The 16234-nt window shown below is 42.2% G+C and overlaps 1 protein-coding gene across 4 annotated transcripts in view; it reads right to left on the reverse strand.

Moving 5' to 3' along the window:
* Positions 1 to 16234, reverse strand: part of WDR75 (WD repeat domain 75) — a 168135-nt gene that overhangs the window by 11464 nt on the left and 140437 nt on the right. For all 4 annotated transcript variants that reach the window (XM_073633163.1, XM_073633165.1, XM_073633164.1 and 1 more), the window contains exons 18-19: positions 12849 to 12908; positions 4607 to 4759 (exon numbers count right to left, since the gene is read on the reverse strand). In XM_073633163.1, coding sequence (XP_073489264.1) covers positions 4607 to 4759; positions 12849 to 12908 — 213 coding nt within the window. The remainder of the gene's footprint in view (positions 1 to 4606; positions 4760 to 12848; positions 12909 to 16234) is intronic.

Consider the following 16234-nt stretch of genomic DNA (forward strand, 5'->3'; position numbering starts at 1 on the left):
GAGTTTGCTAAAAAAAACACCTGAAGGACTCCAAAACGGTGAGAAATAAGATTCTCTGGTCTGATGAGACCAAGACCGAACTTTTTGGCCTTAATTCTAAGCGGTATGTGTGGAGAAAACCAGGCACTGCTCATCACCTGTCCAATACAGTCCCAACAGTGAAGCATGGTGGTGGCAGCATCATGCTGTGGGGGTGTTTTTCAGCTGCAGGGACCGGACGACTGGTTGTAATCGAGGGAAAGATGAATGCGGCCAAGTACAGGGATATCCTGGACGAAAACCTTCTGCAGAGTGCTCAGGACCTCAGACAGGGATGAATGTTTACCTTCCAACAAGACAATGACCCTAAGCACACAGCTAAAATAACGAAGGAGTGGCTTCACAACAACTCTGTGACTGTTCTTGAATGGCCCAGCCAGAGCCCTGACTTAAACCCAATTGAGCATCTCTGGAGAGACCTAAAAAGGGCTGTCCACCAACATTTACCATCCAATCTGACAGAACTGGAGAGGATCTGCAAGGAGGAATGGCAGAGGATCCCCAAATCCAGATGTGAAAAACTTGTTGCATCTTTCCCAAAAAGACTCATGGCTGTATTAGATCAAAAGGGTGCTTCTACTAAATACTGAGCAAAGGGTCTGAATACTTAGGACCATGTGATATTTCAGTTTTTCTTTTTTAGTAAATCTGCAAAAATGTCAACAACTCTGTGTTTTTCTGTCAATATGGGGTGCTGTGTGTACAATAATGAGGAAAAAAAATTAACATAAATGATTTTAGCAAATGGCTGCAATATAACAAAGAGTGAAAAATTTAAGGGAGTCTGAATACTTTCCGTCCCCACTATATATATATATATATATATATATATATATATATATCTATATCTATATATCTAGTAAAAGTCATCCCCCTTATTGCAAACATATAATTATAAAAAAAAAATTTGATGTTGCTGACAGAGTCTACTGGTCATAACAACTAATAATCCCAAAAAGAGGAAACCAACAAAGAAGGCGCCTAAACCAGGGGCTGAGGTGACAAGGGAGCAGGCCTGCTGATGAGCCAGCCCGGGGAATGAGGAGCAGTGAACAGGAAGCTGAGGCACGAACACAAGCACTCATTCACCCGTTGATATCAAGGAGTGCCTTAGCAGAACAACTCCAAAAAATCCCAAAAATAAACTGATGCCAAATGAATAGCTGCTTCAGGCATATTGGTCATCAACAGTGCCAGTGCATGAAATCAATGGTTTCTATGGAGTAGGGCTTTGGGGAGCACTGACAAAGTATGGTCAGACAAACTATAAAGTGGGCTTAAAGGAACCAAAGGCCCCCTAATGAACCAGTGTGAAGCATAGTAAAATATGCGGATATCTTCTGTTTTAAGAACACCCTGCTGTGCTTCCTACAGCAAAGTAGGGAGCTTTCCGATTCCTTTTAGTCCACCTCATCCTAACCTGCCTGATAATATGTCCTCAGATTCAGAACAAGATTTGATATATATTTTTTTAATCTGGCAATGTGTAGCAGCTATAGATTAAATCCCAACCTTTTTAGATCCCTTTCACTTGAATGGGCTGGCAGTGCACCCTAATTAAGGAAAAAAAACAAATTTTTGTTACTCACCGTAAAATCCCTTTCTCCAAGTATATTGACAAACACGGCTCTTCTTATTCTAGATTATGGGGTTTATAGCACCACCTACACTGCTTAAAGTGGAACTTCCCCTTTTCGGTGGAGCTCCGCTTTAAGTGGGCACAGATGACCAAGAAGCCACTTTGTAAACCTGAGACACAGACACGGATGCCTGAGGTCTAAACACCCAGGAGGCACTAACTGCCCTGGTGGAGTGTGTGACAACGGGCAAGGGAGAGACCCGACCCATAATAGCTTACGGCAGTACAATCGACTGCCAAACCCAACCAGATATAGTAGAATATAGTAGAAGGAGGCTGCCAGGCCTTTTTTTGGACCGTCTGTGAGCACAAAGACAATCGACCTCTGGAAGGAGGCCGTAGCAGACGGGAACACACAAACCGCCTGGACCATACTGAAGGAGTGCAACGCAGCCTCCCTATGACGCGACAACCGTGAACATGAAAAAAGGCATTCATGTGAAAATCCAACACCACCTTTAAAAGGTAAGGAAGGGTATGGACAGCGAGCCACCTTATCCTCGTGTAAGATCAGAGAGGGAGACTTACAGGATAAGGCAGCCAGTTTCGACACTCGCCACACGGACGTGATGGCAACCAGGAAGTCAATCTTTGAGAAATAGTAAGCAGGGGAATATCACAAATTCCCCTAAAGGGAGTCTTTTGAAGGACCGAAAAAAACAAGTTCTGGTCCCACAGCAGCAACAGGGAACACACAGGAGGTGCCACATGATGAACTCCTTGCAGATCAAGAAATGTGAAGGAAAAACAAAAGACCACAAGGGCAATAACTGCCTTAATGGTATTCAAGGCAAGCAGTTGTGCAATGACCCCTTAGACAAAGACCAAAACCCGAGCCATTGAAAAAGAAATGTGGACGGACACCCAGAGACTCGTACCAGGCAAAATAAGCCTTAAAGGTGCGATGATAGATCTTCTGAGAGGTGGACTTGCGTGTATTTAACATTGTAGGGATCACCGAACCAGACAACCCCCCGTTACTCAAAACCTAGATTTAATAGCCATGCTGTCCAAGCCAGACACGGTAAAGGAGGGTGGTAGACTAGACCTCCTGAGACAGGAGTTCCTCCTAAAAAGGCAATCGCCAGGGAGTGTCTGTGACCAGCCTTACCATGTCTGCATACGACGGATAATGAGGCTAGTTACGGAACTACCAGAAGGATCAGAATCCCTTCGGCCTCTATCCTGCACAGCAAGGTAGCAGCTTGAGCAAAGGAAAGACGTAAATGAGACAATATTGGTCTCAAGGTGTCACTAGTGCACCTGTTGCATCCACTAGGGGGTCCCATGCTCTCGCCACAAACCTTGGCACCTTTCTGTTGATCCTCCAGCATAAGCAGGTCTGATAGATCAGCAGCCAGGTGCAGGTGTAGGGATCACTCCCCCCCCCCCCCCCCCCCCCCGAGTCATTGTCTGGCAACTGAGGCAATCTGGCTGCCAATTCTCAATGTCTGGGTATGCAATTGCTGTTCCTTCCCCTGCAAAATGTGTAATACCTCCAGTGCCACCGTCGCACTGCTCGCTCAGCCTTGGTAGTTCACATAGGCCACTGCTGGGCAAGAGCCCCCGGAGAAGGTCCGTCTAGTGGTCCAGAGACTGCCTGGTCAGCTGCAGTACCAGGACATTGAGTAGCCGAGCCTACTCCAGAGTTCACCGATCTAGTGCAGATCTCAAACCCAGGACAGCTTCCCAGCCGGACAGTCTGGCATCTGTACTGACTGCCATCCAGTGGACGGGGAAAGGACTTCCCAGTCTGTAGGGGAGGAAACCAGAGCCACCAGCTGAGGGAGCGACTGGCCCAGACAAATCTGGTTGTCCAAGAAAGCAGGAGACTTTTCCGATGTCAACGGGATTTGCCTCTGCAAAACTCTCATCCGGAATTCTGCATATAGGACCACCTTGAAGGCAGATACCATAAGACCCAGAGCCTGTATGCAAGACTGCAGGGGATGACTGCTATGATACAAGAGTAGTAGAACCTCAATCCGAAGCTTTCAGAGCTCATCCGTCAGGAGAAACGCTGTAGCCTGCTTTGAGTCAGGACTCAGACACTTTAGCCTCCTGGTCGGGTTCAGGGCAGACGTCTTGAGGTTCAGAAGCCATCCAAAGTCCTGCAGGGAGTGTATTGTGATCTCCACGATGTCCATCAGTGTGGCCCAGGAGTCCACCTGCAGGAGCAGGCAGTCCAGTTTACCTGTCACGGGTAAACTCCCAGTTGTCTCAGTAATGCGATGACTGGGACCAGCACCTTGGAAAATACCCAGAGACCAAGACCACAAGATCAAGCGCCACAAAATAATTTGCATTCCTCAAGACTGAACATGCATTTTTAAAAATGTAACAATTACCATTTGCATGGTGGTGCGTATATCCACAGACCGCTACTGTACAGTGCATAGGGGTGCTATTCAAAGTGAATGACACTCCAGTGCATTCGTTATCACGCACTGTGGTAATGTGATAAAAATGCATTTTACTGCATGCCAGTATCTAAATGGGTCTTTAAAGATTTGGATGCAGGGGAGGAAGGGCCAGAACCACTTGTCATGCATCTCTTTACATTTTAGTTCCCTTTGGGAAGATTTTTCTCAATTTCCTGAGGGGGGGACTTGGAGAGGAAGGGAGGGGAAACCTTAATGGGTAACAAAGCAATTTCATCCTTCGGAGTTCTAAACCATTCTTCCTAACTACACAAAAAAATATATCTACAGTTGGGCTTCGATAGTCCATAATAAATAAGGCTAGACAAGTTTTAAATGGTGAGTCTTTAAGTTCCCTCTGGGCGCACAATTTTTCCCACAATCTCAAGGTAAAGATTGCAATGAATAATGCAAAATGTTGAAAAATATGTCCTGCAATATAAATACTTAAAATACATAGACAAGGCTTCAATCTCATGTGCCTAAAAAACAAAAAATAAATAAATACCTCTTTAACTGCAGCTGTCTGAGTTATATGTCCAGTAGGATGTGTTTTCTGTGAGTCCTCTGAGCCCCAGGTTGGATAATCTTGTTTCTGTTGCTGCTTCTTCCCAAACAACGTGTAGAAAGGTGTGTAAGGCAGACTTTCTTCTGATACCATCTAAAAAAAAAAAATAAAAAATCACTGCAAAGGTTCATATTCCATACTGTCAGCTAAAACCTGTATATAATTAATCTAACATAAAAACTTCAATCAGGAAATAAGATTCACATGATATAGCCTACATGCTGCTGAATATCAATACCAAAATTAAATAATACATACCTGCTAAGGCAGGTGTAAGGATGAATACAAACCTGTGGCTGCAACAACTGTTTTTTATTTAACACTTTCACTCTGGCCATATGCATATATGTGGTCTCGTGGAAGTGGGTCTTCTTCTGTGGGGCTACATATGTGCATACATGCTTTTGGGTTGAAAGGGTGCTCCCAGAGCAGACTGTGCTGTTATTGATAGCTTCAGGTTTCATATTAAGAATCAGGAGCAGGAAGGACAGACTCTCAATCACATGATCACTGTGATAGGTCACTGTGCAGCACACCCCTGTACTTACTCTAGCAAGAGAGAAAAGTATCTTTCTCCATTCAAGAGGAAAGGATAAGTTTGTAACAAACAACTAAGTGAAAAATAAATAAAATTAGTTTAAAATAGCTAGGTTAGGGTTTTTTTTTTTTACTTGGTAACAGTCAGTGTGTTTTAGGTAAGATAAAAAAAAATGTGCACTATTGTTTCTTGGCTCTACCACAGGTACAAACAATGAACAACATACACATGTGGTATCGATACAACCGCCAGGAGTAGGGGAATTTGTTTTGCATTGCTCTTTGGTGGTAGGTCATGGTAATGGAAAGAAGCATAGAGCTAAATTGAAAAAAAAAAAAAAAAAAATATTCTCATTCTCTCTCTCTCTCTCTATATACTTGTAATTAGTGTGCGTGTATAAAAGGTCAATACGTTTCTGGACTCCTGACAGACCCTTGCATCTTTCAACCAGTGCTGCACTGACGTTTCTGGATTGTGAGCCATGGGAAAAGCCGGGAAAAGGTAGTTGAACTGTATATAACAGGAAAGGGATACAAAAAGATATCCTAGGTGTTACCACACTCTTCCTGTTCCCACTCATGTGTTCTACCAAATGTCTCCACAAGCACAATGCTTTTTTAACAATGATTTTAATACTGATTTGATGTTTATTGTTTATTTGATTTCATTGTATGTATTTTGTCTTTATTTAGTAAGTCCATTGACGCTCCTGAAGAAGCGCAAGGCACGTTACATGTAGAGCCCAGGATACGTTTACCATCAATATCTATTACATAGTCAAAATTGAGATTCTTGAATTTACTCTGGAATGAGTGGTTATTTACCCCCAAATGTTTCATGTTATGTTCCTATGACTATGTATCAGTATCAACTATACAACTTTGTTATACTGACTTATTCTAAATGTCGATATTTTTTTAAATGTGTTTTCTATGTTTAATAAACTTTTTACGTATTAATTACCTATTTGGTCATGCCTAAAAAGTCCAAGCCCTTTATTCCAAATAGTCTGATTCTAGTATAGGACATGGCACTGTGTATCATACAAGTATTCCACAGGACCACTCTGTGGTGATACTAATAAACTTGATCCAAGAACTGGGGTATGTAAACTTTTGATCAGGGTAATTTGGGTAGATTCTGTTGCCATTATGGTTTAAAAAGAGTAAACACAGTTGAATGATAATAAATGGCTTCAGCCAAACACTAACCATGAATGAAAGAAAGAAGTTTTTGTGTTATGCATATTCTCTGAAAAATGGCCAAGAAATCATAAATTCTGCCAGGGTAAGTAAACTTATGAAAACAAATGTGTATATATATATATATATTTATTATCTTCACCTTTGGCTACCTATGTAAAGCAACTTGGCCCAGCCTATGCCACAGGTTGTTTATAAATCTGTCTCCACCGAGAAACTGAGTGACCACATAATCCAGGAAACTGCAGTGAAATCACAAGCCAGAACTGTCGCATGTGCAGATCTGTATTATATGGACTTTGTAGTTACTGTGTAATGGTTTGTATGACCCAGACTTTTAGAAGGCAAATAATCCTTTCGTGATCAGAAGTCACTGATGCCTAGATGCCCAGCCCAAATTTTGCATCATCATCCATCTATCAACTTGAAAATAACTATTCATGAAAATGAAACAAGTGCAACACTGGTGTGCACTGTGCACATGCTAAATGCATTGCAGTGCATATTTTTTTCTACTCTTTTTTTTTTTTTTTTTAAAACCTTTTTAAAATTAACATTCATTCAGCTCTATGCACAGCAGTGAATTGTGACACATGGGTCAATTCACTAAGAGATAAGTGCCGCACACATTTTTTGAGTTAAAATAACTCCTGCAGTATTTATCTCAAAAGTAGTCAATTCTCTAAAAAAACATGCATTATTTACGGAATGCGTTAAATATTTTTCATTTGCGATATTAACCACTTAAGGAACGAGCCTCTTTCTAAGATTTGGTGTTAAAAAAAAGTTTTTTTTGCTAGAAAATTACTTAGAACCCCCAATCATTATATATTTTCTTTTTTTCTAACACCATAGAAAATAAAATGGCGGTCGTTGCAATACTCTGTCACACTGTATGTGCGCAGCGGTCTTACAAGCGCACTATTTTGGAAAAAATACACTTTTTTGGAATAAAAAAATAAGACAACAGTAAAGTTAGCCCAATTTTTTTTTCATATTGTGAAAGATAATGTTACACCAACTAAATTGATATCCAACATGTCACGCTTCAAAATTGCGCCCGCTCGTGGAATGGGCGACAAACTTTTACCCTTAAAAATCTCCATAGGCGACGTTTAAAAAATTCTACAGGTTGCACGTTTTGAGTTAGAGGAGGTCTGCACGCAACCTCCTCTGTAACCTCCTCTTCTGCACGCAAGCTCGGCGAGACAGGGCGCGTTTAAAAATTTTTTTTTTCTTATTTATTTTACCTTTTATTTTTACATTGTTGTTTAAAAAAAAAAAGTGTCACTTTTATTCCTATTACAAGGAATGTAAACATCCCTTGTAATAGAAAAAAAGCATGACAGCACCTCGTAGCCTCCCTGACGGTATTCCCGAGTGTGGCTCGGGGTTAAATTTCAGTCCCATTAGCGGTAACCCCCGAGCCACACTCGGGATTACATTGCAGGATCCTGGTGTGGTGTTACTTACCTTGTTCCCCAGGATTCTGCGATGTCCCCCGCAGTGTCCGTGGGCTTTGTCTCCTCTGAAGCCTCTCCATGCCAGGCTCCATTCCCTGCGAGCGGCGTGATGAACGGGGGCGGAGCCTGGCGGCAAATTCAAAAAAATTTACAAATCATAACACATACAGTACTGTAATCTTACAGATTACAGTACTGTATGAAATTATTTCACATCCCTTTTGTCCCCAGTGCTTTGGCCCATGCCCTGCATACAGTTTTATATGATATATACTGTTCTTTCTGCCTGGAAACTGGAGATTGTCCATAGCAACCAAAAAGTGTCCCTTTACGTCAAAAGTGGCTTTAGATCAGCTAGAAAACAGCGATAGTAAATTAGAACACTTGCAGAATTGAGCGATAGTGAATCGTGGGAAATTTATTTTATTATTATTATATTATTTTTTTTAATTATTTATATTTATTTATTATATTATAATTTATGTTTTTGTGTTTCAAACTTTATCATACCCGGGATATCTACTAGTCTCTTGTTTGGGCAGATTTAAGTGTGTTATTGTTAAGAATTACAGACCTACAATATAAAACGTCAAATTTCCATGCAAAATAATTGTACCGCTTTCAGCACCTAAAATCCGAAATAATCATACCACCAGGGAGGTTAAATATGAGATCTGGGGTCAAAAAGACCTCAGATCTCATATTTACACTAAAGTGCAACAATTAAAAAAAAATTATAATTAAATGTCATTTGAAAAAAAAAAATGTCCCTTTAAGAGCTATAGGCAGAAGTGACATTTTGACGACGCTTCCACCCTCAAATGATATGGAGATGGGTGGGGGTCATCTTCTCCTCACTCGTCTCCATGCCTAACAGGGAGAAGAACCTTATCGGCTGCCAAAACAACGATATTCCTCTTCAAAGTAGCAACGTAAAACGACGGCGGGCGGTCCATAAGTGGTTAAACTTAAATTTTGTGTTATTTTGGTCATTTTTTCACAGTTTTTGTTTTTCTTTTTAACATGCTTAGGCTCCATGCACACTAGCTTAAAAAAATGCTCCTTACAGGAGCTATTGAGTATTTTTTCTCTGCTTCTAGAAGCAAATAGTGTTATCCTATGTGTCCATGCACACTATTTTAGTCTGAAAGCGTTTTTAAAGCTTCAGCTTCTAAGAGCAGAAAACAAAAACTTTATTTTTTGCATTTTTGGGAGCAATTTGCCAGCAGAAAAATAAACTGAATGCTTCTAATTGTTGCTAAAAACGGGCACAAAAATGCTACTATGAGCAATTTTCAGGCATTTTTAGCTTATAGTGTGCATGGAGCCTCACACTGCACCAGAGGAAGAAATAAATGCACACAGAAATACTGTGAAACTGAAAACATTCTAGTATGCTTTCCTTCACAGAAAAATCTTCTTCTGTTGAAGTGTTACAATTTATTTTCATTGTTGAGCTCAGGGCAAATAATTTCCACACTGATACATTATATACTTTTAATTTAGCCCCCGTTCACACCAGTGCGGCACTGAAATTGTGGCTTTAAAATTCACAATTTTAATGCCGCACATCAGTGCGATTTGTACTGACGATTTCATTGTAGCTTGCGACTTCATACAACAGAAGTCTATGCAAGTCGCAATGAAATCGGCAAAAAGTAGTGCAGGATACTGTTTCAAAGTCCCTGCGACTTGAGTCTTGGCAATTTGAACGATTCCATTGCTAACAATGGATTGCAACTTGTCATGCGATTTAGAACTGTCAAATTGCATTAAAAATTGCACCAGCATGAACGGGGGCTTACTGGCCAGTGCAGAGTTCTCCTCATTGTTCTTTTGTACTTTGCTAAATACTGATTGCCCATTGGGAGATGATAAACAAATGTGTGTGTTCTTTAGTGAACCGACTTTAATGACTCTCAATTTTGCCTTTAATTTCTGATATTTACCTCACATTCGATATTTTACTTTAATGAATTGACTCTTATCACATACCATATTTCCAAAAAATGGGTCACGTGACCCTCATAATCTCATGCGGTAACCTTTAGTGAAGTGAGCCCAATTTAAAATTTATAAATGTTTTATTAACTCGATACAGTTTTATCTTTTACAGTGGGTATAGAAATGAATCAGCCCCCATTTTGTTGCTTTGCAGCCTGGAATGAAGACAGACAGTTTTTGTTTTATCCAGCTGTATTTGCTCTGTGGAACTTATAACATCCAAGTAAATAATACAACACCAGCATGCATGTCAGAGAAAAAAAAAACAGAACCACCGAGGTGGAAAAAGGATCACCTCCCCCTCCTAAAAATGATTTGTAAACTTAGTCAGGTGTAGCTAATCACCTCAATTACATAAAAAGCCATTTGACTTTCAATGGTGATAAACTGTGGTCATTTTGATTAGCTCTGCATGAAAAGCTTTCCTGGAGCATTTTTCAGTCCCTGGTATTGCAACTGAAGAGAACAAATCAACTATGGGAGGAAAGGCAATGTCAATAGATCTCCAGGATAAAGTTGTGGACAGCCACAAGTCAGGAGAGAAATCTTTCAAAAGCTTTATCAATGCCCACATTAAAGTCTATTATTAGGAAGTGAACGGTATTTGGTACAACACACACTCTCCCTGGATCAGGACGACGCTCCAAACTGGATGAAAGAGCCAGGAAATAACTGGTCAGAGAGGCTACCAAGAGGCCTACAACAACTCTGAAGCAGTTGCAGGAATTTATGACAAAGAGTGGTCATTGTGTGCATGTGACAAAAATATCACAAATTCTCCACAAATGTGGCTTGTATGGGAGGGTTGCAAGAAAGATCGCCACTCCTCAAGAAAGACCACATGCATTCACAACTGAGCTTTGCCAAAACGCACCTTGGAAGCTTCTGAGGCCAGATGGAAAAAGGTATTATGGTCATATGAGACTAAATTGAATTATTTGGCCTCAACACCAAATGATATGTCTGGCAGAAATCCAATACAGCTCACCATCCAAACACCACCATTCCTACATATCCTGTTATGGGGGCGTTTCTCTGCAGCAGGGACTGGAGCATTTGTCAGGATAGAAGGGAAAATGGATGGGACAAAATACTATCAAATTCTTGTGGAAAATCTGCTGCCCTCTGCTAGAAAGTTATTGAGAAGATGCTTTACCTTCCAACATGACAATGACCCAAAGCACATGGCAACAATGACCACACAGTGGTTGAAGGAGAGAACGGTGTCCTTGCATGGCCTAGTCAGAGTCCAGACTTAAACCTCATTGAAAATCTGTGAAATGACTTGAAAACTGCAATCCACAACGGTCACCATAAAATTGAACTGGACTTGAGCAGTTCTGCAAAGAAGAGTGGGCAAATATTGCAAAGTCTAGATGTGTAAAGTTAGAAGAGACACCCCAACAGACTAAGGCCTCTTTCACATGAACGATCCGTTCAGGTCCGCCTGTCAGTTTTTTAGGCGGACCTGAACGGACCCTCCATAGACCTCTATGGAGCGTCGGATGTCAGCGGTGACATGTCCGCTGACATCCGACCCGCTCCGAAAAAGTGTAACGGAGTAAAAACCTACTTTTCCATCCGTTTTCGGATCGGATGACGACGGACTCTACGGTCCGTCATCATCCGATCCCCCATAGGAGAGAGCGGCACTCTGACAGGTCCGTCGCTGTCATCTGCCTGCTCAGCGGGGATCCACGGAGCGATCCCCGCTGAGCAAGCGGATGTTCACGGGGCGGATCAACACTGACAGCTCAGGAGGAGCCGCTGTACTAATAATCTGATGTTAGTACAGCGACATCCCCTGCTGTGCTATTGTGTTCTGACAGGGGGATGCCCTCTCCTACCAGAACACTCAGATCAGAGGTCTTAGTCATTGGCAGTCTGAGTGCTGACCGGGATCCAATCGGCGGACCTTTTTCGGTCATGCCTCATCAGCCAGCTTTCGTCGGATCCAGGGCCGCTGATAAGCCAGTACAACTGGCCCTGTTGTACTGGGCCTGGTCAGCAGGGGGGCCCGGGTAATCTGAGCAGAGAATGAAAGAAAAAAAAAATGTACGGTATTTCTCCAGCCAGCACCCCCATCTGACCACCAGAGAGGTGAGGAGCGGCACCCAGAGGCTGGGGAGGAGGAGGAGAACACTTTCCGGACGGTAACAGAACTCAGGGCAGGGGCTGGCTTCAGTTCAGCAGCACCGACGGCAAGTAGCCTGCATGTGCGACTTGCTCACTATACACTCACATCTCTACTCATGCCCCTTGTGTCAGTGAGGAGAACAGCACTGCGAAAGTCTCTCCTACACTGCTGTCTACATATTTTTGCATCCCAGCAGGATGTCTGACTGCTAATTCTCCCGAATGTAGCTGGAAGCAGAATGGTCTGCTGCTCTGTCACTCAGAGCTGCACCTGCCTCATCCTGACGTTCAGGCTGTGCGGGAAATACAATGTGTAGCCTGGGGATTTAAATGTCTGCTGGAGCAAGCGTAGTAGGAGCCAGTGGCCTCTCTTATTTTAGTAACACTGAACTATTTACCATCAATGGTGAACATGTGTGCAGAGGGGTGCAGTGAGGGAACATGTGCGCAGCGATGACACATATGTACATGGGGGTAAAGCGATGGAACATGTGTGCAGAGGTGTACTGCACGTCATATAATATGGGGGGGGGTCCTGTGTGTCCTGAGCAGGGACAGTGTACTCATAATGGGCGACCCCTTGTCATGTCATGTGGATGGGGGAGATGTAACTCCTTATATTGAGAGATGCCTGTGTGTCCTGACTCATTGGGGAAGGGGTGAGGCTGAAGGAGGGACCAGGGGTGGGGCTGAAGGGGGTCCCATGATTTCTATCAGCGGCCCTGGTCGGATCGGCTGCAGAAACCACGGGCCAAATGTTCAACAGATTTTAATGTTTTGCCTTTATTTGCCCTTAAAGTGCACCTACAGTACGAGGTCTAAATGTGATAAGCACTTACTTGTTTAATTATTGGTTCCATGCTTTCTTCTGGCGACTTTGTGCTGAAAGTTAAAAGGTCCTGAAAGGCAACACAGAAAATATTATGTAATTCAATTCTGATACACATATCAGAATGTAAGATCAATTTAATCTCTGTCATTATTTTAGGAGCTAAATATTTAAAGTGGTTGTAAAGGTAAATTAAAAAAAAAAAAAACCCACAATAAACATTTTTATACTTGCCTGCTCTGACCAATGGAATTGCACACAGAAGCCTCAAACCTCCAACTCTCGGGTCCCCTGCCGGCGCTCCTGGCTCTTCCTCAATATCCAGTGCCCCCCATGGGAAGCTGCTTCCCTTGGGGGCACTTTTGCATGCTCACTCCCGAGCCCAGGTGCTGCGTCCATTGGCAGACACAATGGGACTCGGCCTTACCCCCCCTCTCAACACTGGCTTTGATTGACAGCAATGGGAGCCAAGGCTCCCGGTGCACCAAGCAAAGCCAGTGAGACCCAGGCTGAGGGGAGAGGAGAGCTGCAGATGTGAACAGTGCTGGATCAAATGAAGGGCTTAGGTAAGTCAAAAGAGGAGGGGGGGGGGGGGGTGAAAACAACCCATTCGGTTTAAAATTGAAATCAAAAAGGTAAAACATTTGTGTATAGATATTGAAAAAAAATTCAAATATAACATCCTTTTTTTCAAATTTCAGGAATATGAAATGCTGGGGTAACAAACACTTTAATGAAAGGAATGCATTAGGGTAAAAAATATTTAGGCTTTAGAACCACTTTAACTGCAGAGATCATTATCAACTTTAACCACTTTTATCATTCTTTGTAGCCAGCGATTCTGTGCACGATAAGAATGATCATAGCGGCAGTTCCCCTGCTTGATCGTTCTTATAGGCGACGGGAGGGGACACCCCCCCTCCATCCGGTGCTTCTCCGGGCTCTCCCGTGCCATCGGGGGGCCCAGAGAAAGAATCGTCCGCCGCTGGATGACGACGATAGAGATCTCTATGGCCGTCGGAGGCCCGGGCGCGACATTATGACGTCATGCCCGAGTTCCTGGAAGTAAACAAAGGCGCGATCGCGCTGTCAGCATGAGAGCGGTGACTTTGTTTTCTCGATCTCATGCTTTCCAGCCTGGAGGAGAGATGTGGGGTCTTATTGACCCCGTATCTCTCCATAAAGAGGACCTGTCACAATAGATTCCTATTACAAGGGATATTTACATTCCTTTTAATAGGAATAAAAGTGATCAAAAAAATAAAAATGTAAAAAAAAGTGTAAAAAAAAAAAAAAATTTTAAATGCCCCTGTCCCCGGTAGCTCGCGCTCAGAAGCAAACATGCATGTAAGTCCCGCCCACATATGTAAACGCCGTTCAAACTACACATGTGAGGTATCACCGCATGCGTTAGAGCATGTGCAAAAAAATATAAATAACTGAACCTTTAATATCTCTTTAAATTTCACTGGAGAAATGGAACAGGTAAAAAGCAGAAAGGTCAAAGATGTGAGAACATCCAGGTATTGTGACACAAGTTTTGAAGAATAAAAAGCGCAAAAATAACTTATGCCAACTGAAGCAGAGAAAACAAGTTCCAGAGACAGAACTTGTTAGTTTGTGGTTTTGAGGTATGGTCTGACCTCTCCTGAAGAACCAGGAAAGAGTCATGCAGACTAATCAAAGCCAGAAGTTAGCCTGAAATAAAAGTAAAGTTGCTGACGACTTCAGAATACCTTGGATAATATGCAACCACCAGAAATAAAAGTAATTATGAAAAACATAGTGTCTGTCAGCAATAGATACTAATTACAGCATATAGATGTCATTTTTTAAATAGTGCAATACTATTGAAGTGAGCACAAAGATCTGTCCACTCCTATAATCCTTGGCTGGTAGCAGACTACATTACATTAACTGCATCAAAGTTCTTAAAAATTGGCACCTCTCCAGTGGGTATTCCAAATCAAATAATTAGGTATAGTTGTGATCAATTCAGTAGCAGACTTAATTTCCCTAAATTTCTCCCCGTTCATCAATGTTCTTAAAAATAGACTGAATGCTTGGAAGAATCTTCCCATCAGGAAAAATTTACCTTATTAAGATGAAGATTTTACCTCTTTTCCTTTATATTTTTAGGAATTCCCCAGTATGGATTCCCAAAGCTATTATTAAGTCTATTGATAGTGTCCTTTCCGGTTTCTTTTGGCATGGAGGGACGCCTCACCTCAAAATGGCTATTTTACAGCAGCCGGGGTGAGAAGGGGGGTCTAGCGGCTCCAAATTTCTTTAAGTATTTTCTAGCCGGACAGCTGGTGTTTGCTCATCGATGGTTGACCACCCCCTTTGATGATGCCACAGCGGCCCTAGAAGCAGCATGCTTGGGTTCCTACAAGGCTTTACAGCACTTATTATACAGGGGTCCTAAGTCTCCACATAGTCTAACAAGCTCCATGAGCTCTGTACTGAAGGCTTGGGGTGTGGTCCATGGCTCTGCACCCGAGAGGCCCCCTAAGTTCTCTCCACATGTACCCTTGTGGAAAAACCCCAACCTGTCCCATTTTATTTGCACCCTAACCCAATAGTATGGATGAAATATGGCATTAAAACACTGCAACAGGTTACATCTCAGGGCTCTTTGAAGTCCTTCGATGGGTTAAAGGCACTATACCAACTGCCTAATACACACTTTTTTTTTTTTAAGATATTTACAATTACGATACTGTTTTCAAGCTTAATTTGGCTGCGGGCATATTTCTCTCTAAGCTAGTGATATGGAATTGTTGTTACGGGATGAGGACCTAGTCAAGCCGTTGTCCATTATATACAAAGACCTTTTTCCAGAGACTATTATACTGATACGCCCCTGTAAAGTAGCATGGGAAGTTGTGGCTCCTCCCTAGAACGGGAGGAGTGGGAGGACGTTTGGGATGGGAGATGGGTGTGGAGATAGTATGTATATCCTGCAGTAAGTGACGCTGGGGGGGGGGAGAAGGGGTTGCATTTCACCTGGCGGGGTGTCTTAAAACACTGGCAAACTTGATGAGGCTACTATTGTACTGTTATTTTTACTTTGTTTAGTTTTCCTTTTTAAATTTTCTATGCTTGTTACATGGCAGCTTGTATCTCCAATTCTACTGAATATTGGTGGATTATTGGGAGCCTACCTTGACACTGCTCCAAAAAAAACACGTAAAAAGATAAGAGGGAAGTAACTCACCCTATCACTGTATATATATTTCTATATATAGATATACTAATGTAAGTAACAATACCAACACATATAGTTAGGTCCATATATATTTGAACACAAGCACAATTTTAGTTTTTTTCGGGTATTTACCAAAACATATTCAAGCTTTAGTTATATATTGGATATGGGCTAAAAGTGCACAT

The sequence above is a fragment of the Aquarana catesbeiana genome, linkage group LG06 (assembly GCF_042186555.1).
Source record: "Aquarana catesbeiana isolate 2022-GZ linkage group LG06, ASM4218655v1, whole genome shotgun sequence".
Taxonomy (NCBI): Eukaryota; Metazoa; Chordata; class Amphibia; order Anura; family Ranidae; genus Aquarana; species Aquarana catesbeiana.